A 25,570-nucleotide genomic window follows, 5' to 3' on the forward strand; every position below is an offset into this window, starting at 1 on the left:
GCACAGGGTGACATATAAGAGTGGGGGAAGTGGCACACAGGTCGACTATATCCTCTATAGAAGAAGAAACCTAAAAGAGGTTAGTGATTGCAAGGTGGTACCAGGAGAAAGTGTAGCTAAACAGCATAGGATGGTGATAGGTAAGATGGTTTTGGAGGTGAAGAAGAAGAGAGTGAGAGCAGAACCTAAAATCAAGTGGTGGAAGTTAAAGGATGAGGACTGTTGTGTAAAGTTCAGGGATGAGGTGAGACAGGCACTGAGTGGTGGTGTTCTGGATACCTGGAAAGGGATGTCAAATACAGTGAGGGATGTGGCTAGGAAGATACTGGTTGGCGTGACATCAAGACAGAAGAAGATAAACAAGGAGACGTGGTGGTGAAATGAGGAAGTTCAGGAAAGTTTAAGAGGAAAGCAGTTGGCTAAAAAGAATTGGCATTTTCAGCAAGATGAAGAAAGTAGACAGAAGTACAAGGAGATGTGTGGCAAGACAAAGAGAGCAAAGCTGGAGAGAGACTTAATGCAAATCTGTATGAGAAGTTGAACACTAAGGAAGGGGAAAAGGATCTGTACAGATTGGCCAGACAGAGAAACCGTGATGGGCAGGATGTGCAGCAGGTTAGGATGATTAAGGATCGAGTGGAAATCTGTTGTCTAGTGAAAAGAATGCCTTGGGAAGGTGGAAGGAGTATTTTGAGGAACTGATGAATCAAGAGAATAGATAGGGAAGGAAGGTTAGAAGAGACAGAGGTTGTGATTAGGAGGTTCCCCAGGTGAGCAAGGAGAGATAAGGGCTCAATTCAGACAATGAAGTGTGATAAGGCAGTTGGACCGGATGATATTCCAGTGGAGGCATGGAAATGTTTGGGAGAGATAGCAGTGGAGTTTTTGACAGGGTTATTTAACAGAATCTGGGAAGGTCAGAAGATGCCTGAGGAGTGGAGACAGCATAATGGTGCCAAATTTTCAAGAATAAGCATGACGTTCAGAGCTGTAGTAATTACAGCGGAATAAAGGTGATCAGTCACAGCCTAAAAATCTGGGAAAGAGTAGTGGAAGCTCGGCTTAGAGGAAAAGTAGAGATCTGTGAGCAGCAGGATGGTTTCATGCCAGCTAAGTGCACCACAGATGCTATGTTTGCTCTGAGAGTGTTAAAGGAGAAGTATAGAAAAGGACAGAAGGAGTTACATTATGTGTTTGTAAGCTAGAGAAGGCTTATGAATGCGTTCCGAGACAGGAGCTGTGGTATTGTATGAGGAGGTCAGGAGCAGCGGAAAGGTATGTGAGGGTGGTGCAGGATATGTATGAGAACAGTGTGACAGCAGTGAAATTTGCAGTAGGAATGACAGACAGGTTTAAAGTGGAGTTAGGACTACATCAGGGATTAGCCCTGAGTCCCTTCCTGTTTGCAATTGTCAAGGACAGACTGACGGACAAAGTCAGAACAGAGTTCCCTTGGACTATAGTGTTTGCTGATGACATTGTGATCTGTAGTTGGAGTAGAGGGGAGAAAGTCAGGCCTTGTTACGAGATTTCGCTGCGTAGCGAAAAACTTAAAACTTTACGTTATTAAATTAACAATAAACAAAATATCTTATTAATAAAATATTTACATTAAAATAAATCGTGCATTTTTTAAACCATTATGATAAAAAATAATTTTTACATTTACAAGGAATTTATATATTTAATTCCTTAAGATAAAACATAAAAAACTTTACTTTTTTTAACTTATTTTTATCAACAATAAAAAAAATTATTAAACAAACTGTTTTTTTAACAAAAAATCTATTAGTTTACAATTGTGGTTAAATGCTTTTAATTACAACTTTATTCCTTAGAATAAACGTCACATAATTGATATCAAAAGATAATTAAGATAAAGAATATTCTAAAAGATATAAGTTTTGCGTAACGCAAAACTGCTGAACGCGTAGGCAAATCGCTTTTCGCAAGCAAAATGCAAGCTGCGTAACGCTTCTTAACAAGGCCTGGAAAGTGGAGGTAAACTTGGAAAGATGGAGGTATGCTTTGGAAAGCAGGGGAATGAAAGTGAGCAGGAGTAAAACAGAGTACATGTGTGTGAATGAGAGGGCAGATGGTGGACAGGTCCAGTTACAAGGAGTTGATTTGATAAAGATTTACAAGTTTACCTACTTAGGGTCGAGGGTACAGAGTAATGGAGGAAGTGAAAGAGAGGTAAAGAAGAGAATGCAGGCAGGGTTGTGTGGATGGCACAAAGAGTCTGGTGTGATCTGTGATAGAAGGGTGTCGGCTAGAATGAAGGGTAAGATCTATAGGACAGTAGTGAGACCTGCTATGTTGTATGGACTGGAGACAGTTGCACTGAGCAAAACCACAAGTGAGGGAGATGGAGATGTCTGAGATGAAGATGTTAAGATTCTCATTTGAGATCACAAAGAAGGATAGGATTAGAAATGAGTTTATTAGAGGATCAGCACATGTAGCATGTTTTGGAGATAACAAGTTAGAGAATCAAGATTGAGATGGTTTGGACATATACAGAAGAGAGCAGGAGAGCTATCTGGCAGGAAGGTTTTGGGGATGGAACTTCCAGATAAGAGGAGAGGTAGACCTAAGAGGAGGTTTATGGATGCAGTGGTAGAGGATATGAGAGCGGCCGGTGTGTCAGTGGAGGACACTCATGACAGGATTAGATGGAGTTTGATATGCTGTGGCGACCCCTAAATGGGAAATGCCGAAAGAAAAAGAAGAATAAGAAATGTGATCTTAATTATTGGAAAGGCACGAATTTTTTAAAAACTTTAAATTTCGAAAAACAATGAAAGAAATGACATGCAATTACCAAGATTTTTAAATTAATTATTTTCTACTGATTACTACAAATTATTAAAATAATGAAGAAAAAAATTATTGAAATAATAAGACCATATAAAGAATAAATATAGAAAATACGTACATGTAGTATAATTATATTATATGGGCATAAAGGTTGCATGAATATAACAACTGGTATGCACATATAATATTTATACTTATTTTTTACCAAAACTACAGCAGTAGTTAAACTATTATTGTACTATTGGCACAAAACAATCCAAAATTTATATAACAACAAATTAATAGAAAATTTTCTATTAAAAATAAATACCTGGACAAGGTACTCCACCATTACAAATCATAGTTTGAGAACTAGGCCCAGCGCAATCTATCAGCGCAATCAATCTCCTAATCTAGCCCCTAGACAAGAAATAGTCTGAGTTTGAAATGGAGTTGCAGCAGGATTAGACCGACATGATTCAGAGCAACTATTCCATGCACTCCATGCACCATAAGTACCTGTTTTAATTAAAAAAACCATTTTAGAAAATTCAAATATCAAATATCTTTATAAAATATTACTTTAAGAAAAAATCTTACCTGAACAAGCAACATTAATATTACAAGTTTGTTGATCACTTGTAGTGATACCAGGACAACCCTTATAGTTAGGATCCCATGTTAAAAACCCAATGCCTTTCTGACTTCTTGTTTGAAAAGGTACAGTAAAAAAATTGTTACATATAGAAGAACATGCGCCCCAAAAACTCCAATCTGATATTGTTCCTGATAAAATTGTATTTTTTTTTTAAATAAGCCATATAATTTTCTATTAAAAATAAATACCTGGACAAGGTACTCCACCATAATTAATTTAAAGTAAGTAATTAATTTGAAAATATAAAAATTATTTCTCAGGAAAAGAAAAGAAATGCCATACTTTTCTAAAGATCATAACGAGTTTTTAAAATGATTTTGTATATGATGTTTGAAAAAAGGCAATGATTTAAGATGCAGTCAAACTAAATGCAGTAATTCATGCCCACAACAAGGAAAAAGTTATGAAAATCTTATAGAGATTTTTTTGGAAAAACTTCTCTGTTGAAAACCCTGATCTGCCTAAAATGTTATGTTCAAATTGTAGAAAAAACCTAGTGAGTTTAGAAAAAGCAGATTCAAAAAGCTTTTTAATCACTGTCCTGACCTAAGTACGAAGGTATGTTTTTTCTAATAAAAAATAAGCCAATAAAAACTAGCTAATTTTTCCATTATTATTATTTTGCTTATAAACAATATTACGTTTGTATTTAAAAAACTAATTTCTTGTTACTTTTAGGTCTTAATACTAGAGTTATTCGAGGTGGGAAATGTGAATGTTTTATTTGTGTTAATGGGCGTACAAACGGTACTAAAATGGCAACTCCTCCACCAATGGTTTTATGTGAAACTAATAAAGATATAGATCACATTCAAAATAATGTGAATATTTCTGAAACCAATGAAAACTTTGTTCTTTGCAAAAGTTGTTTTCAACTTATAGGAAAAGGTATAAAACATCCTTGCACAAATTTAGCTAAGCAAAAGAACTTGGCGCATATTGTACAATCTACCTCACCTGGGCGTACAAACGGTACTAAAATGGCAAACTCCTCCACAACTCCATTGTACAATCTACCTCACCTGTAACTAATGCGGTAGTGGTGTAGTGATAGAGCGCTTGCTTCATAAGCGAGAGGTTCTGAGTTCGATTCCCACCGCGTTCCTGGTAGTACCGTGCTCAACTTGTTTGAAACATGAACCTTGACGAAACTTGTTTGAAACATGAACCTTGACTAAGTATTTAGTAACGTAGTTAATCCTCCGTTATTGACTGGAAATGTAACAATGAAGATCTAATCAATTGTCAATATACCAGACTTACATATTTTGCTAGACATGAGTCAACAAACTTCTCAAACTAATTGAAAAAAATTGTTTGAGAGCACTAATCAAGGATTTCATTTTGTCAACAATTAATCTTGCCAGAGTACATTATCAAGATAAACACAGGCTCAGAGGAAATGGATCCAACACGTTCTAAGAAAACTTGATCTTTTTTAAATCTATTTGAATGAGCACAATATTGTTGGTGGAAAGTATATGAAAGCTTTGACTGACTTAAGTTATGTTGTACATGGGTGCTTCGGGAAAACATTAAATCCAAACTACTCTGAATATATTAAAAGACACAAAGTTTCAGAGATCTTGGTACAAAGTTTCACAAAGTTTAAGAGATCCGGGTACAAACATTACTCTTAAAGTTCATATAGTGGAGCCTCATGTGAAAGAGTTTATTATAATGAAAGGAGGAAAGTGTGTATTTAAAAACATTTTATATTTTTACATGTAAAAGTATTAATCTTCAATATTTCCAAAGATTTAGGGTATTGGACTGAGCAATCATTGGGATCAGTTCATCAAGACTTCAAACAATTTTGGGAAATATGAAAGGTAAGACAACACAACGCTAATTTCAATGAAGTCTTGCAAAGAATTGTCTGCGTGTACAACACAAGGCATTTATAGTTAAAGGGATACGTAAAAACAAAATATATATGTACATATATATATACTTTATAACTTTAGTCAAATGTAGTATTTATGTATTAGTAAATACTTCTTTTTTAAATAAAAACTATTTTAATTAGTATTATTCAGTCCCAAATTCAAAAATCATTCTATAAAGCCACCCTATTCCTGTAAATTTATCTTATCCTCCTCAATAAAGAAACTAACTTTTGAAACATTATGAATTAGTCTATATTCAAACTAGAAAACCCAAGTTGTTTTCAGAAATTATTTCTAAACCCGATCCACAAAGTGGCAATACAATAGCACAAATAACCAAACAAATTATATATTGTCAATTGATCCACTCTCAGGGGTCTTTGTATGAGTCAGAGGGGTAATAATATCTACATTAAACAAGTATTGTAACTAAGTTTTCTCGAAAAGCTACAATAATAGATTTTAAACGTTGACAGTTTTGCAATGTAAAAATGGACTACTTTTCAAAATCAAAAATAATAATTTATGGGATATGATATAAAGCCTTAAGTCACCTTCAGGGTACCCGTGCACAGCCAGCAGCCCATTTATTCGAGAATATAAAAGAACTTATAGAGAATCAAGGTTACCTATGTACAACTATTTTTTTTAAGTATATTTAATTAGTAATTTAGTAATTTAAATAGAAATAAGTAATAAGAAATAAATTTAATAAATTATAACATGTTAATAAGTGATTAAAAAGCAATTTAATTTTGTTTTTATAATTATATAAAAAAAATCACCTTGACAAGATATTCCAGTATTGCAGATTTGAGTTTGAAAGCTTGTTCCAGGACAACCACTATTCAATGTAGCACCAAGACATTGCCAAGTCTGAGTTTGAAATGGAGAAACATTAGGATTCAACTGACAACTTTCTGAGCAAGCTCCTCATGTACTCCATGCACCATAATTACCTATTGTTAAAAAAATTTATTTGCATTAGCTATAAATAAATTTATTTTCCCTGTGGATATATATTTATATTTTTTGCAAAAACAACATATCTCACCTGAACAAGGAAGATTTTGATTACAACGTTGTTGATCATTTAAACTGACATTATTACAGCCTACATAATTTGGATTCCATATAGAAGCGCCAGTAACTTTGACTTCTATACTGATATGGACCATTGACTTGAGTGTTACAGGAGACAGAACCGGCATTCCAAGAACCCCAACCGCTCAATATTCCTATTTTGATATTTTAAAAATAGTTAATATATCAACCATAGAAACCATATAAACATATTTATCATTATTTGTATTACTAAACAAAAATGTAGCAATTGTTATTGAAACATTTACTAATGAATATAATAAAAATAATTAAATAACATGAAATGTAGGGATTGCATTTGACTCCAAGATCTTAAACATAAAATTTACTTTATGTGCGAAACAATTGTTAAAGGAAAAAATTGAATAAAAACAGTTTCTTTTTTTATTTAACAAGTTTTTGTTATTAAATAATGTAATTTTGTTTTGAATATAATAAAATAAACAAAATAGCATTTGAAATGTAGTTGCATTTGACTCCAAGATCCTAAACCTTTTAAATTAGTCTATAAACAAAAAGTATATAAATAGACTGGAACAGACCTACCATACCGTTATTATATTTTATACTTTTATTTATATAAAATTATAAAGTATAATATAATTAATTTTATATTAAATTTATACCTTTATTTTGTATTTTATTATTTTGATAAAACCTCAAAAAACATAAAATAAGTTATTTTAATTAAAAGTAATCAAGATTTAAAATCTTGATTACGTGCAATCAAAATAACTCTCCACTATTACAAGCCATAGTTTGAGAACTAGACCCAGCACAATCACCTCCCAATGTAGCCCTGGGAATCTGTAAGTTTGAGTTTGAAATGGAGTAGCAGCAGGATTAGACTGACAAGATTCAGAGCAACTACTCCATGCACTTCACGCACCATAACTACCTGTTTGAATTTAAGAAACCTTTTTAGAAAATTAAAATATTAAATATCTATATAAAAATATTACTTTAAGAACAAATCTTACCTGAACAAGCAACATTAACATGACAAGTTTGTTGATTACTAGTTGTGATACCAGGACAACCCTTATAGTTAGGATCCCATGCTGAATACCCAATGCATGACCAACTTCTTGTTTGAAAAGTTACAGTAACAAGATTGTTACATGCTGAAGAACATGCACCCCAGGAACTCCAATCCGATATCGTTCCCAATTAAATTGTATTTTCTTATAAAAAGCCATTTAATGCAAAGCATTTCATAAAACCAAAAAAATAAAAATAAAACTTAATTTTTTATTTTTAAATTATTTCAAAAATTTTACATTATATTGATTTTTGTTGAAAAACTCATTTTTTCAGAATTTAAACACAAACCTAGACAATAAACTTGCTCATTGCAATTTTGAGTATCAGTGAACACTGCCATTAAAAATAGCACCAATATATTGACAATTTCTTGTCTGAGTAGGTAAAGTGAAACTTAACTGACAACTTGCTGAACATGCTCCCCATGCACTAATAAAACCTAAAATGTAACTAAAAATATCAGAAAATGCATGCAATAACAAACCTAACTACAAACAGGCTTTTTTCTGAGAAGTTTTTTAAGTATTCTGAAAACTGTTTAGGTCACAAAAATTTTCTGAAAATTTGTTCTCTTTTAACATTTATTATTTGAAGTAAAATATAAACCTATTGTTTGAAGAGAAAAGTTGGTAAAAATGTTAATTTAAAAAATCTTCCGAAAGTTTCTCAACAAAAGGTGAAAATGAAAGTTTATCTTTAATTAATTTTATTTTTTTGAAGATAAACTATTTTCATATTTTCATCTAATTAAAACTTACCAGTTGAATATGTTTGCAAATATATAAAAAAAATACAGATATAAAACATATCTCACTGGAACAAGGAACATTTTGATTACAAAGTTGTTGATCATTTAAACTGACGTTATTACAGCCTACATAATTTGGATTCCATATCAAACCCACGTACAAGAAGTTTGGCTTCTATACTGATATGGACCATTGACTTGAGTGTTACAGGAGGCGGGCAGAACATGCACTCCACGAACCCCCAACCATTCAATATTCCTATTTTGATATTTCAAAAATAGTTAATAGAGCAACCATAGTAACCATAGTAAAAATATACAATACTTATTTGTTTTAGTATGTTTTAATTAAATTAGCATAATGTTTTATGTTGTTAAACATATTTATAACTATTTGTATAGACATAAATGTAGGGATTGTTATTGTAACATTTTCTAATGAAATACACTGTGTACAGAAAGTTTAAAAGCACTTGTTTTTTTGTAAATTATGGTGAGAATAGACTGGTACAAAGAGAAAACCTGATGCAAGGTCCGATGTAACCCGATGCAAGGCCCACGTTTGTTTTGAAGTCAATTATCAAGAAAAAAAACACAGCTTTGAAAGAAAAAACCCTAAACCGTTGAAATGAAATATCAAACACAAGTAATTAAAGAATTAATGAGAAGAAGGCGTAAATAAAGTTTAAATGCACCTACAAACTTTTTATAATCAAAACATATTAAGACGGAGAATGACCCCGTTATTTTTGATACATGTTGTAATCACCTTAGCATTAATTCAATAAGGTTTTAAATTCAATAAGTATTTTAAGCCAGAGTTTGGTCAGATTTTGTCAGCTAGTATTTGCTTTTTGGTTAATTAATAATCCATCCAGCTCCAAAACTTTTTGATCAGGTTTAAGCCAGATAGTGCTAGTGAAGGCATGAGTTGAATATTACTTTCAGGGAAAAATTCGATTATTCATGTCGATAAGAGATATATTATTGACACTACCAGTAGATAAGTAATTTCTACATTAAATGATGAAATATTCAAGCCTCAGCCAATTTGTCAATTGCTCATTTTCATTTTATGCATGTTAATGACTTGCCGATTGGTTTTCACTGAGACAGTAATTTATTTGGTTATCATTTCTTAAAAGATTTATACACATTAAAAAAACAAGTGTGTTTGAACTTTTTGTACAAGTTGTAATATTTTTATTACATTTGCTAAGTTCAAACTGAATTCTTTAAAATGAAACATTTTTGAAAGTATACACACTGATGTTATCAGGATATAGTTGGGTTTGAACCTGACTACATCCTGATCTCAATCTTGACTCCAACATCTCAAATATAAAATTTATCTTATATGTGAAAATATTGAACTGAATCCAAACTAATTCAAAATGTTTTTTTTTTGCCTTTATTTTTTCGTTTAAAGAAAGTTCTTATTCAAGTCGTTATATTGTATTTAACTAATTGTAAATATTTTTTTATTTTAGACAATAAACAAAGCATAGCAAATAATGAAAAAACTGTTAAAATATAACCTGGAAAAAGAACATTACAGTTTTTAGTTTGAGTTAAAGCTTGGCCGTTACAATTAACACCTAAGGAGGCTCCTGAACATGTACGAGTACTGGTTTGTGTTGGCACAGTAAACCAGTTGACAAGAAGCTGAACACGCTCCCTATGTTGACCAACCCCTTAATACACCTGAAACATGAGAAAATGAAAATAAATTTAAAAAAACATGCTTAAAACACCTAAGACTAAAACAGAGAATGAAAATAAAAAAAAATCAAAACTAATGATGATCACTAAAAATTCCCATTAAATAAAACTTTAACTTTTATACTTTTAAAAACTTTTTTCTTTTTTACTTTTAAAAACAAAACAAAAACAAAAATGCAAACAAGGTACTATCAAGTTTGTAAAAACAACTTAAAAAATTCTATGTGCAATAAAAACATGTTTCATAAAAAAAAAAAAAATTTAAAACATATATTTACTATTAGTTCATAAAAGTACACAATTACATTTATAGAGTAAGTTTCTCTAAATAATACAACTTTTTCAGCTTTATATTACAACTACACTTATTACTCGTTTTTATTAAATTTATTTTATTTACGTTGATGATGCTGATATATTATAAGTCATTATTATTTAAAAAAATCATTTTTTATGCTTTAAAAATTATTTTAATACTTTTTTACATTTTCACACAAGATATAACAAGTCATATATATATATATATATATATATATATATATATATATATATATATATATATATATATATATATATATCAGCAATGTCAAGGAAAATTTTTTTGCCTTACATTGATATGACCTATGTCAGTTGTAAATTAATCAAGTAATGTTAAATAATAATTGTTAAATTAATTCTAAGTCCTTATACTTTTTATGTTAATTTTACAGATGGATTAATTTTTTCAGGCATTTTTCTAAAAGGGTATTGGTTAAGGTTTTGCAACTTGAAATTGTGGAAAACAGCCACTATAAATTAATAATGTAACAGACCGACCATTACCCGTATTATGGGTTGCTTTCTGCTAGTACTCGTAATGTCTTATGTAGAAATAATCAATGTAATATAATAAAAGTATAACTAAAAATAAAATCTTTGCTTAAAAAATAATTGAAAATTAATCAATGAAATAGTAGCTACAATTTGCAGATATTTACATATAGTACATATATTAATCTAAAATTAACCTATTTGAACAAATATTCATAATAATAATAATAATAATAACAATGTTAAACAAATATAACAATAATAATAACAATAACAATAACATTAATAATAAATAATAGTGATAATAATAATAACAATAATATTAAAAAAATTGATTTTCTGCTCACTTAATTTAAAACTCATGTGGTTGGTTATGTTAAATAAGTCAAAATGCATTTAGAAGGCCTTGCTACTTGTTTATTTTGTATGGTATAAAAATACAGTTCGTTAATATTTAGTAATGATAATACTTTTATTTAGATATGTTTAATGTACATGAATTAACTGTGTGGTGAAGGCCTATTGTTAATTATTTAAATTATTTCTTTCAAAAAAATTTCAAACATTTTAGTTTTGCTATTAAATTTTGCATTAAAGTTGCTATTAAAACAAATCATGAAGTTTTTAAATTATTTTGATAATTTGCTAGTTTTAAGAAACCACTATTTTTGATATTATAAAATTGAAGTTTTTAGAGTAACTTGTTTGTTTTTGTAAATTTTTTAATAAAGTTTGTTTTTAACAAAAATAGATTTAAATGTCATTTGTAATACAAGTTTTAGATTTGATTTTAATTTGTTAGTTAGATTTTGTATGGAGCATGTTGGTCTAAAATTTTTTTAAAAAATAAAAATAAATTATTTGTAGATTAACACCATCATCATTTTAATATAGAGTTTGAAACTTTATAATATAGAGATTTTAATATAGAGTTTAATATGAAGAACTTTTTTAATTAATCTCATTTTTATCAATTCGTAAAACATCAACTGTAAGCTTTTAACCCAAGAGATCAAAAGGGTACCTAATAACTATCTAAGTTTACTTAAGCTTTCATAGGTTGCATAAAAATTAATTGTAATTACATACTATATTGCAATTATAATTATATATTATAACTATATATTATAACATATATTTCAAAGTTAATAAATATTTGTGATTTAGCTATTATGCATCATAGTAAGATTAAAAAGGATTTTAAAAAGTATTCGTAATATTATAAAAGTAGTTACAATTACTAATTGTTATAGAGAAAAAAATGTCAAAGTGCCTGTCCTGCTTTCATTAATGTTGGTATTCGATGCATCCAGAACATTTTTGGAGGCCCTGGGTTCAAGATTTTTGTAATTTTAAAAACTTGTTAACTGTTTTTAATTACTTTTTTGAAAGCAAACAAAATAAACTTACATTTAAATAATTAAATTCACGTGGATTATAAATGTATTGAACTTTTACATCATTTAATATTTAATTGTTTAGTTCAAAGAAAACAGCATTTTAACAAATGGAATAGCGTTAATCTTGTAATGTATCAAGACTATTTTTAATAAAAACTCATCCAAAAGTCATACATTTGCCTAATTATCAGTTGATGTTCACCAGAGTTATTATTCTCTGACCTGATTTAGTACAAACACCCTACACCAACAGTCAATCTTTTTAATTAGAAAAAAAAAAAAAAAAAGAAAAAAAAAAAAAAAAAAAAAAAATATATATATATATATATATATATATATATATATATATAGGCAATTCCACGTAAAAGAGGAAAAAAAAAAAATTCACGCCGACATATAATAACTTCATTAAACTTATTTTCCAACTATTTAAGAAAACTTTTAAGAAAAAATTTTATTAAAAAAATTATTTTATCATACTATAACATACTTTTAAAGTTGTAAGGGTTATATGAGCATTTTATATAGTCATGTTGTGAAGTGTTGAAAATAGGTTCAGTGCTGTTTTTTTAAATAACTATTACTTCTAATTTTGACTAAAAGGCAAAATTAAACATTATGCATAATTTTTTTTATAAAAACGAACTCTAACTAGGTCTAAATGAAGAGCAAATTAATAAAAACAAGACGTTACGACCGTCACAAAAAAGTCGAAAAGCTTTTTTTATGCTTCTTATAAAACTTTTTTAACATATTAAATCTTTATTTTTAACATATTAACTATGTTAAAAATAAAGATACTCATACATATTTTATCATTGTTTCAAAAAAAAAAACATAAAAGTGCTTTTGATCACCATTTCAACATGTTACTAAGTACGTTACGACCATCAAGATATACTTGTTTTTCCATAACGACTCCTTGACTTGAAAAAAAAAATTTTAAGCACGAATGATTTAATTCATTTCAAACAATTTACATCATTTAAACCAAGTTATAATATAAATCAATTTTGTTTATTGTTTAATTTGCAGTTTGTTTATTCATTTTATTACTAAACTTGTTAAAGTTTTTTTTGAAACTATGAGTAACTAATTTCAAAAAATTGATATAAAGAATTTTTTTTAAGAAATAAAAACTTTTAACAAAAAGGCAATTTTTTTTTAGATTAAACGTTGTTTATAATTTGTCCTGCATCATTTTTGTTCAATCGATTTCGCGATTGTTTTTTTATTTACAACATTTCGCAGGTTTTCTCAAATAGAAGACAGAGCATATATCACAAAGAGCAGCCGCCATATTTAATAACATATTTAAAATGCCAAAACCAGATGCTGAAAGATCGAAAGCTTATAGAAACAGAAAAACTATGTTAGAAAAAGAAAGAAAGAGAAATTATCTAAGGCGGCAGTTATTGACACCAAGACAAGAAAACAAACAAAAAAATCAAGCAAAGGTTCGCAACCAAAGAGCCATCATGGATAACCTTGATAATGTTATAAAATTCATACTTTTTAACATAATTTAATTGGTTTCATAATCATTCATCTTTTTTTATGTCATTCATTGCGTTATTTGTTGTTTTTCCTTTATGGCTTTTTCATTACGACCTTCACAGTTACGACCGTCACAACATAAAACTTAATAAAATTCTAGGAAAACTTCAAGCAAAAACTATGAAACTCACCATATAGTAAGTTCAATGTGTAGTTAAAGAACACAGCAAAGGATTTTTTCTTTTTCACTGTGTTGATGGCTGCATAAAGATTAACAAAGTTTATTTGTTTAGATTTGTCATAAAGTAAGCGTTACGACCGTCACGCTACGTTAGAGTCATTTTTAATTTATGTTGAACACTTGAATGATTTAACTTTTGCATACTAAACTGTATAACAGTATTTAACATTTTTGGAAATTTTTATGTAAATATCATTTTTGGTTAATTTTCAATGGCTAAAAAAGCATCAAATGTTACGACCGTCGCTTGCATGGAATTGCCCATATATAATTAATATATATTGACTGCTGCTAAATATATATAAAATTATGACTCAGTTTCACTATCCTTATTTTCTCACATATATATAATAATATACAATATATTTTATATATATTCTATATATATTTTATATTTTATATCTATTTTATTATATTATATTATATTTTTATATTATTATATTACTATATATTATTATTTTTATATTATTATATTATTTATATTATTATATTATTATATTATTATTTTTATATTATTATATTACTATTATATTTTATATCTATTTTATATCTATATATCTATTATATATTTTATATATATATTTTATATATTTTATATATATTCACATATATATAATAATATACAATAAAGAAAAAACTTTTTCTTTGTCTTCTTTGAAAAAAAGTGTCTGAATTAAAATCAACAATTTAGAAAATATATAAAAAGTTTTTTTATACATTTTTTTATGTTTATATGATTCCAAATTACAATTTTTAATTTCATTTATATGGAAAATTGTCAACACTGTTTTAATTACCATCTGGTTCCCTAAGATTATATATTGCATTATATATAGTATAACTTAAAATTATATAATTATATATTTCATTATATATAGCATAACTTAAAATTGTATAAGTATATATTGCATTATATATAGTATAGCTTAAAATTATATAATTTATATATTACATTATATATAGTATAACTTAAAATTATCTAATTTATATATTACATTATTTATAGTATAACTTAAAATTATATAATTATATATTGCAGAGTTTGTGATGAAACAGGCTGAAAAAATAATAAGCTTTTATATGGTTTTTTTATAAAATATTTGTAACTAAATTTTTTAGGTAATGACAAAACTTGTTGATTTAACAAGTCTTCCATATACTTATATCCTTATACGAAGTACTTATATAAAATATAAGCATTATGTGACTTTCTGCACGCTTCTGTTTTGCTGTTTTGTCAGCATTTTTCCGTTTTACACTAACATAATAAATGAACAATTTGAAGTCGTTACACCTAATTTCAATAATGGAATGTTAACTATTTTAACCAAGTGCGCGTGGAAACACCGAATCTGAATATAAAAATGTGCAAATGAAATGAGAATAGAAAATTAGGAAATAATTATAAGAAAGTTAAAGCTTCTGAATATTTTTAATTTTGTAAAAACGTCAAGTATGATTTATTTAATTTATTGTTAATAATATTCCACACATCGTTTATAATAAAAATAAATTTTTATAATCGAGATTTTTTTTAAACTCATTTTTGTATATAGCATAGGCTTTTTATTAACTAGTATTTATTTTAAATTAATTAGAAACAATTCTACTGTTTAGAATGTCCGCAATCAAGGATATTCCAGAAGGAAACAAAGTAATGTTATCAACATTTATGAAATGGAAAGTTGAAGAGGAGATAAGCTTTAGAACTGAAATTACCGACGGAATTACATACGTTATTGAAATATTCTGCAACGTTTGTACAAGAAATAGGGAAGGGGTATTACAAGGTTGTACAGAGCTGATGAAGATATGACTGACGAATTAGCAGTATTCAGTTTCGAAAATAAAAAAGAGGAAAGACAGCTGACAACAGTTGAGGAGAAAATCTGTTATTTAACTTACAACTAAGGGTTATTCCATATCAAATCACCTAAAGGCTCCCAGGGTACCTCCTCAGATTTGCTTTAAATTTTGACCACATACAGATCTTATGAAAAAAATACAATCCAGAAAATTTCAGCTTGATTGACCAATTTGTTCAAAAGTTATGATTGAATTAAAAATGGCAACTCCGAAAAATTTGTGTATCAGGAGCTTACAGCAGTTTTTTTTCAATTTTGACAAACCATAACTTTTTAAATTATGATGGTGATCACCTGAAATTTTGTAGGGTAATAGTTTTTCACCCAAATAATCCATTATTGCAGTTGATGTTTTCCACTGATTTTTTTACAGTTTTTGAGTTATTGTACCTTAAAGTTGCTAAATATTGCAACATTATAAATATTTTTTCGAACTTTAACGTGTTACAGTTTAATATTTACTTACAGAAAGTGGATTTTTTTGTTACCTTTGTGTACTTAGGGTCACCACTTGCTAGAATAATCAAAATTATGCATTAAAAATAAACTTAGCACATGCAGCAGCCTATTGAAAAATCACTTTTTTTAAAAATTACGATAAACTACATTGACTATGCTGGCATAGAGAATAGCGTAAACAGTTGAAATAAATTATGAAACTTTTTAATGTTGAGGTTTTATATATAGACAATCACCAAAAAAACTTTAAAGACCTATACTCTATCTTATGACATGATTGTAGCCTTTTGAGAGTGATGATATTTTCAAAAGGACTATGATTAGACTATAAGCTAGCCTTAGGTCATAGTCTAATAATTAGTCATAGGGATGTCAGTAGTATATTTTTTATTTATCTGTGAATGAATATATTCAGTATTCTTTTTAATGACATAATGTCTTAATTTGTACTAATAATAATAACATAATTAGTGTCGTAATCAGTGTCTGATATTTGTTAGTTTCTTTGAGGTTTAATATGTTTATATCTTTTTTAAACTTTTTAGATTAGTAATAAAAATAAAAAAATAGTAAAAAATGACAGAGAAATGTTGTGTGGGGAAAGTTTTAAATGAAGATGGCGACAAAACGTATTATTGTAGAATGATTGGAAGAATAAAACTAAAAGATATTGTGAACACAGATGTTGAAGTTTTAATTCAAAGAATTGGACACACTTTTGAACTAAATGAGGAGATATGTTTTCACCATGAAAAAGCCTATATTTCTAGATATGAAGCGCTTCAAAAATACTGCTGTGATCCGTTTAAAGTCCACAAGAAAAAAATTATTAAGGGATTGTGTAAAGTCGATATTTTAACAGCAAGTCAACTTAAGATCAAACCTGGTCAAAAACTTTGCACTAACTGCTTGAATGAATTCAGAATTGAACAAATTACAGGAAAATTTAGTCAAGAAGATGAAGAATTAGATGTTGATGATGAGAAGTTTAGTTCTGCAGACCTAAATAAGACAGTTTTAAATGAGTGCTTCTTTACTGGAAATATCTCCTCTAAAAAATGTAAGTAAATGGACAAATTAGAATATGGAAAGCAAAAAGTTAAAAACTGGAAACAAGTAAGACAAACTTAGTTGCATCAGCATTGGATATAGACCCAAAAGAAATAATATCTGAGAAAAAGCAAAAGTGCATTAACTGTAACAATTTAGACAAACTTTTAGATGCAATAAAGGAAAAAGGAAAAATCAGTTTGAATGAAGAAAAAGTTCAGTTACTAACATTAACTCCTCATAGTTGTTCAATTAAAAAAACTTGCAATGCATTTTCAGTTTCAGACCATCTTGTTAAGAAAGCCAGAAAGCTGAAAAATGAAAAGGGAATACTTGCTAAACCTGAGGCTAAAGAAGACATCTTTTGGAGGATATTGTTAAGCAGAGAGTCATTGAGATATATGAATCAGACGAATACACTAGACAATGTCCAGGAAAAAAAGACTTTGTTTTTGTGCGTATAAATAATGTTAAAGTTCATAAACAAAAACGCTTAATATTAGTTAGTTCTAAAAGAACTTCATCTGAAATTTAAGAAGTTATACCCTGAACACAAAGTTGGATTCAGCAAGTTCTGTGAACTAAGGCCAAAGTGGTGCCTTACTGTTGATAGTAGTGGAAGTCACTCAGTTTGTGTATGTTCTTACCATCAAAATGCTAAGTTTATGTGCTTTGCTCTTCCTAATAGCCATTTAATATATTACAAAGATTTAATGAAAGTATGTGTTTGTAATATAGATAGTTGAAACTGCATGTTTCATCTATGTTCCAACTGCCCTGGTAAAATAAATTTGAAGACCTACTTAGGAAATGTTTTTGAAAAGAATTATTTTGATTTTGATAATCAAATCACATATAAACAATGGGTGTTAACTGACCGAACTGCACTTATTACAGTCCAAACAAGCATTAGTGAATTTATTGAAACTTTAGGTGAAACTTTGTATGACCTTTGTCACCACCACTTTATCAAAGAAGCACAGTCTTCCTACTTATCAGAGGCAAAACAAACATTAGACCAATATACCTGCATTATTCTGATGGATTTTTAGGAAAAACTATAGTTTTCTTGTACAAGATGCAAGGGTTTTACTGGCAAGCCGATCAAGCTACCTTACACCCATTTGCTGTTTATTATAAAGATGAAAAAGATCACCTTAAATGTGAATGCTATTGCTTAAATTCTGAGCATCTTTGTCATGACCAATCAGCAGTCCATTGTTTTCTCACAAAGTTGCTCCCTATGGTCAAAAACTACCCACAGTGAATAAAGTTAAATACTTCAGTGATGGTGCTGCGTCACAATATAAAAACTATAAATGTCTAATAAACCTAATTTATCACATTGTAGATCACCAAATAAATGCTGAGCATCACTTCTTTGCTACGTCACATGGCAAAAGTCCATGTGATGGAATAGGAAGTACTATAAAAAGAGAAGCAGCAAAAGCTAGTCTTTTTACGAGCAGCAATTACAAATCAGATTCTCACACCACAAGATCTGTTTGTATGGGCTCAAAAAAACATCAAAGGTGTAAACATATTTTATCTTTCAAGTGATGATATTAATAACCATGTAACAACTTTTAACCTTCAGAAACAATATGAAGGGATGCGCACAGTTCCGGGAACAAGAAGCTATCACTGTTTTGTACCAGATTAAGAGAAATTGTTTTTACAAAGAATCTCTAGTGATGCTGTCTATGATACTCAAGTGTTAAATGATATTAATTTGATTTTAAAAAATCCTTCAAATTTTCAACCTGATAAATATATTGCATGCTTTTACGATGAAGAATGGTACATAGGGCTTGTGGTTGATATTTGTAATGAAAACCAAGAAGTTAATGTGAAGTTTATGCAAAGAAACAAATTAAATTTAAAATGGACAAACGATGCACGATCAAGTCGGTGTTGGGTTTCATTTGACAAGATAATATGTCAAATTAGTGTTCCATTGATTAAAAGTATAAGTGCTCGTGACTATATTCTTGCTAGTAATGACTATGGCAGTATTATGAGTTATATAAATCAGAGATAAGTTAATTAGTTTCATGTATACATACTTTTTCTTTTAACTGATTATCTTACTCTTTGAATGCATTTTTTTACAGTATAGTTTGTATAAAATTTGAGGTATAAATTTTGTATGTGGTATTTTTTTGTTCTCCTTTTAAAAATATCACTTTCAAAAGGCTACAATCATGTCATAAGATAGAGTATAGGTCTTTAAAGTTTTTCTGGTGATTGTCTATATATAAAACCTCAACATTAAAAAGTTTCATAATTTATTTCAACTGTTTATGCTATTTTCTATGCCATCATAGTCAATGTAGTTTATCATAATTTTTAAAAAAAGTGATTTTTCAATAGGCTGCTGCATGTGCTAAATTTATTTTTAATGCATAATTTTGATTATTCTAGCAAGTGGTGACCCTAAGTACACAAAGGTAACAAAAAAATCCACTTTCTGTAAGTAAATATTAAACTGTAACACGTTAAAGTTCGAAAAAATATTTATAATGTTGCAATATTTAGCAACTTTAAGGTACAATAACTCAAAAACTGTAAAAAAATCAGTGGAAAACATCAACTGCAATAATGGATTATTTGGGTGAAAAACTATTACCCTACAAAATTTCAGGTGATCACCATCTTTATTTAAAAAGTTATGGTTTGTCAAAAATCGAAAAAAACTGCTGTAAGCTCCTGATACACAAATTTTTCGGATTTTGGTCATTTTTAATTCAATCATAACTTTTGAACAAATTGGTCAATCAAGCTGAAATATTCTGGATTGTATTTTTTTCATTTAAAGCAAATCTGAGATGGTACCCTGAGGAACATTCAAAAAACTAGGTGATTTGATATGGAATAACCCCCAATAGTTTTAAATAAGAATTTCAAATTATTCTTGTTATAATCTACTAATTTTTTGATGAAAAAAAAAGAATTATTTAAATAAGAAATTATAAAAATATATATTTAATAATATTAATTAATTTATAAAAAAAATTATCAAAAAAATATCAAGAAATATAAAAACCGTTAATCGTAAATATTAAGTTAACAGCATTTTAAATACATATCAAAACAATGAAAGCAAAATATTTTAAACACGAATTAAATCTCTAATACTATTATAAGAACTTATTAAACACTTGCGTTTTTGTTTGGTTGCGTTTGTTTTTACCATTAATAGTTAAAAAAAATAGCAATCTGGCGCAAATAAAAAACAAGAAGTTGGGAAGTATAAAAAACTACATTGTTAAAGTAGTATAAATGCGCTGTTGTAGATACTACTTCAAACATTGACGAATGAAAGTCGTATAACAAATAGAAAACTTTTTATAAACACGGTCTTCCGCAATTTTCAAATTTCAAGATCGCTCTTGTGGCTCTGACCCGAGCACGCATAATTGCGCTTGATAACAAAAGATTATAATTTTATGAGCATGATATAACACGCTTGGCAATTTTCTTCATCACAAGCTTTGTATTGCATTATATATAGTATATAATACAATATATAATTGTATATAGTTGTAGAAATATGACATTATTCATTTCTTGTTATAATCGTTGTTATATTGTTGTTGTTATATTGTTGTTGGTTATATTTACTGTTATTTTTAGAAGTAAAATTGTTTAAGATAAAATATATGATCTGGAACAACAACTAACTTTTGTTTAAGTTAGCTTCTTATTAACACAAATAGAACTGTTAGTTTTTTGTGTTTTTTTCTGTCAAAGTGACATTGATTAAACCACTAAAAACCAGCTTTAGTCAAGAAAATTCTGCCGATTCGCCACAAATCACAGAATATGTCTCAGAACCTGACAAAGTTATACCATCTGAACCAAAACCAGCAACATCTGCAGTACTATCACCACCTCCGACATCCGCATCAACAGTAACTCCATCACCTCTGCCGATAGCATCAGTAACCCAGCTGTCTTCTACACCAATGTCTCCATCAACAAACACATCACAACTAGCAATGCCACCCCTATTGAATACCAAGGTTGGAGATCAACAATTGTTCAACAAGTGTTCAACAAGGGTATGTATCCCGAGAAAATTTTACCAACCAGAATCCAGTTAATCATTGACATTTGACGACTTCAAGAAATGAACCTGAAAACTATGTTTATATCGATTGACAATTAAAAACATGGAAGGGGATGAAGAAATATGACATTAATCATTTCTTGTTATAATCGTTGTTATATTGTTGTTGTTTATATTTACTGTTATTTCATCCTTAGAAACTAACATAGTTTAAGATAATATATATGATCTGGAACAACTAACTTTTGTTTAATAGTAAGTAAAAAATATGAAAATGAAAGAGAATTCCAAAGTATTGGTCTCCAAGGAAAAGAAAAACAAGATGAATAGCACATTGATAAAAAAATTTTTTTTTTTAAAGGAACATTAAAAAGATGCAACATTGCTTGGTGATGAGTCACACATGATTGAGTTTTAGTTAATGGAACTAAAGACAAAAGCTCACTTGAGCAACAAGCATAACAGTATTTAGAGAAAAAGATGCAATGTTATGATAGGATAGTTTCTTAAGTTTAGCAGCTAGACCTAAATTCATATAGTATATAACTACATTTACAATGGATTATGGATCTTGTCTGAAAAAGAAAAAGCATCATTAGAAAAACAAAATATGACAACAATAATAAATATTCCACAAATAAGAGATTTATAGAGATAAATACTAAATCTATTAACTTAAATAAGCAATAAATAATAACTTAAATAATTACTAAGATAAATAATATTTACAAATTTATTCTCATACCTTTTAGATAAAAAATTGAGATAAAGCTATTCTAAAAAAATAATAATGCAAATAAAAAACTCACCACACGACTGAAAACAAGTAATGTAAATAAAGTTTGCTTAATTGCCAACTAGTTCACAGTCTCCTTGAACTTTGCTTGTTATAGGATTTACACAAGAATGTGAACGCTGCATGTTGCTACTTACTCCACAAACTTGAGAACAGCTTCCCAAGTACTCCAAGTTGTCCATTGTCCTTGAGCTGAATAAAAAATAATAATAAAATTTAGTTAATATAAAATTAAAAAAAATTTAACCAAATTAATCAAAAAATTTTAAACTCAAATTATTTTTTATCAATTGTTCAAAATGATTTATTTGCTGATGCAATAAATTATACTTTAAGCCCATAGAACATACCTTTTTCTAAACATTAAAAGCAACTGACTAATGAACTTTTAAATTTATGGTAAAAAGATAAAATGTATGATACTATAGAAGTAGCAATATGGGTATATTCATCAGATATTTTATTTACTTTTTTTTATCTGCTAAATATTCATTTTTTAAATGATTTTAACTTTTAAACTTTTGGTGTATTAGGAAAAATATTGAAAAAGTTATAATAATTAATTTTCTGTACTTTTTGTTTTTTAGGTATTCCTTAAAGAAAATTCAAATGTTTGAAAAAAGAAAAGTTTTCTCAAGAAATTGACATCAGGGAAAAAGGTTCTAAAGAAAGTGACATCAGAATCCTAATTTTGTAATGCCCATTATATGTTATAGTAAAATGTATTTGAAGGTGACAAAACTTGCTTATTGATAGATCACAGAAATACTTCAATTTATTAAAATACTTCAAACAATTAAATTATCAGATAGCATATAATAAAGGCCTAATGCCAGTTTTTTTCACCTCCATCCTCTACTTTTAGACAGGGATAATATAAGTTTTAATGAAGAAAAATATAAAGAAAAATTCATTTAAGAAAATTATCAAGTTAAATCTTGGTCTGATAGTTTCCCATCACAGCATATTACAAATATGCTTTGATGGGAAAATGATTTGGGTAGATATAGTTATAGTCAGTTTTTAATAATAAAATTAAAATAAAGATAAAAAAGTTTGTGAAATCAAAGCCTCTCTGAAAATACATCAGGCAATACAAAAACTATTTTTAAGTCTTTGATAAATATATCATAAAAGGACCATTATACATAGAAATATATAACAGCAGACTGAGATGAGCACTCTGTCATCATACTGAAATAAGGAACTGCCAGGGGTTTTAGTATATGCATGGACTAATATAGGAAGACATGCAAAGGAAATGCAATTTTAAAAAAATATTAAGTTGAATTTCAAATTACTGATAATAATTTTAAGTATCAATGAAAGTTGTCTTGAACTTTTTTAATTTATGTTATATAACTTATATAACTATTCATTTTTTATAATAAATGTTATTTCAAAAAAAAAAAATTTTTTTGGTTTTATAAATGACTTTTTTAGACAAAAGTTTTTAATGAACTTTTTATAAGAATCATTAGAGTTAATATATTTGGAAAGATAAAAAAATTTTTGTTGAAAAAAAATGACAAATGTTTTTAAAAGCCGTTACAAATAAATAACTTTGGCCTTTACTAATGTTTTAATACTATTAAAACATTTTTAAAATTAATGCTAATGATTTTTTATATAAAGTAATAATATATATTTTTAATGCATATTTACTACAGATTGTGTTTATATAATTTTTTTTTTTAATTAAAAATAAAACACTATAATTTAAATTAAATGTGCGTATTTATAAAAAAAACATTAGAAGTTAGTTGTTTGTTTATTTAAAACAAGGAGATATAATAGACTAGCTGGAGGGAGAACTAAGCCAAAAATCGTATGATATCGTCGTACAATCTTAGTAGTGTAATTATTTCAGCAGCAAATTAAATGGCACCTTTGTTTCGAAAAAGGAAAATTTCGAAATTTAGTTAGTAATCTTTGAAAGCTGTAATTGAAGTAGATTACTCTCTTAAAAGTTGACTGGATAAGTTTTTATTAACTGTTCCAAATATCAAGTAGTAATCACAACAAAAATCATGATCTACGTAAAGTAATAGTTTTTAAATACCTTGGTACTAGGTATAAATATCAAAGTTTTAGACAATCTCTACTACTTGTTTAAACATTGTCTTTTACTTCCCTTTTAGTTATAGGTTTGTTAATTTCCTAAATAACATTTTTTGGGTGAGGAACTTAATATATTTCTCCAAGATTTTATTTTGTGTTGTAGTATTTTTGCTGGATTTAAAAAAAATTGTTATATATTAAATATAGAGATATAAAATACCTTTTTGTAAATCCGGCAAAAATACTAACAATTCTTCTCTATATGTATTTATTAATTCAATTCTAATCTTAATATTTATTATTAGTCTTAATAATTAATTTTGTCTTTCAAAAATTATTTCAATGATAAAGACAAAATTAATAATTAAGTTTGTCTTTATCATTGAATAATTTTTTTTTTAAGTGGATTGTGATGGTAAACTTTAAACTATGATAACTACACAGTACTTAAATTGAAATTATGTTACTACTGACACTGTTTCTTGAAAAATTACATATTTTTACTTCGTTCTCAGGTATATTATAAACCTTTGTTTAAAAAGATTTCTCATAATAATATAAAAACATTAGTATACATAAAAGATTCAAAATTGATTATTCCAAACATAATTAAAAACTTGGTTTAAATAATCTTAGAGTTTTTATTTTTTGTATATATATATAATATATATATATATATACAAAAAATAAAAACTCTTAAGATTATTTAAACCAAGTTTTTATATTTATATATACATATATATATATATATATATATATATATATATATATATATATATATATATATATATATATATATATATATATATATATATATATATATAAATAAACTATATAAAGTCACTAATTTTTCCTTAACTTTTTTTGCAAGGATTTTTTTAAAAGTTTTATAACTACTATTTAAATTCTAATAATTAAAAAGATTTTATTTCTATATTTTAATAATATTCTAACTTACGAAATCCATTTAAAACAGATCATCTTTTAAATAGTTTGATATTTAATAACATAAAACACAGCTACTAACTAATTAAAAATAATCACCGTCCTAGGTAATTTTAAATTTAATCATCTAATATTTCAATATAATAAGCTGAGACCGTCACCGGACATAGTATAAAATAAAGTTTTAAATAGCGGTAATGCAAACAGGTAACTCTTCTCAAATAGACTTATATTAATCGATAAATTCTCTCAGCGTTCGAAATTATTCTCTCAGCGTTCGAAAATTATAAAGTTTAAACCCCTCAATTTGAGGGGGTTTAAACTTTATAATTTTATATACAATTTTATATGGTTATAAATTTTAGAACGCCATGAGATAATACTATGAAACTTGACTTTTATCGATGAAT

General features: G+C 27.8%; 1 protein-coding gene across 6 annotated transcripts in view; it reads right to left on the reverse strand.

Annotated features, from left to right (window-relative positions):
• Window positions 1–25,348, reverse strand: part of LOC136076687 (uncharacterized) — a 35,242-nt gene extending 9,894 nt beyond the window's left edge. Inside the window, exons 1-9 of one of the 6 annotated variants that reach the window (XR_010636485.1) lie at window positions 25,174–25,342; window positions 22,168–22,346; window positions 9,781–9,946; window positions 7,783–7,933; window positions 7,431–7,634; window positions 6,401–6,584; window positions 6,132–6,305; window positions 3,400–3,585; window positions 3,131–3,318 (exon numbers count right to left, since the gene is read on the reverse strand). Coding sequence is in view for 3 of the 6 variants with exons in the window: in XM_065790021.1 (XP_065646093.1) it covers window positions 3,131–3,151 (21 nt within the window). In the remaining 3 variants the exon portion in view is untranslated. Of the gene's footprint in view, window positions 1–3,130; window positions 3,319–3,399; window positions 3,586–6,131; window positions 6,306–6,400; window positions 6,585–7,076; window positions 7,236–7,430; window positions 7,635–7,782; window positions 7,934–9,780; window positions 9,947–22,167; window positions 22,347–25,173 lie in introns of those variants that run through there. The other 5 variants (XR_010636486.1, XR_010636487.1, XM_065790021.1 and 2 more) reach the window with 5 other exon arrangements.
• Between the last annotated feature and the right edge of the window lie 222 nt (window positions 25,349–25,570).

This window comes from Hydra vulgaris, chromosome 02 (genome assembly GCF_038396675.1).
Source record: "Hydra vulgaris chromosome 02, alternate assembly HydraT2T_AEP".
Classification (NCBI taxonomy): Eukaryota; Metazoa; Cnidaria; class Hydrozoa; order Anthoathecata; family Hydridae; genus Hydra; species Hydra vulgaris.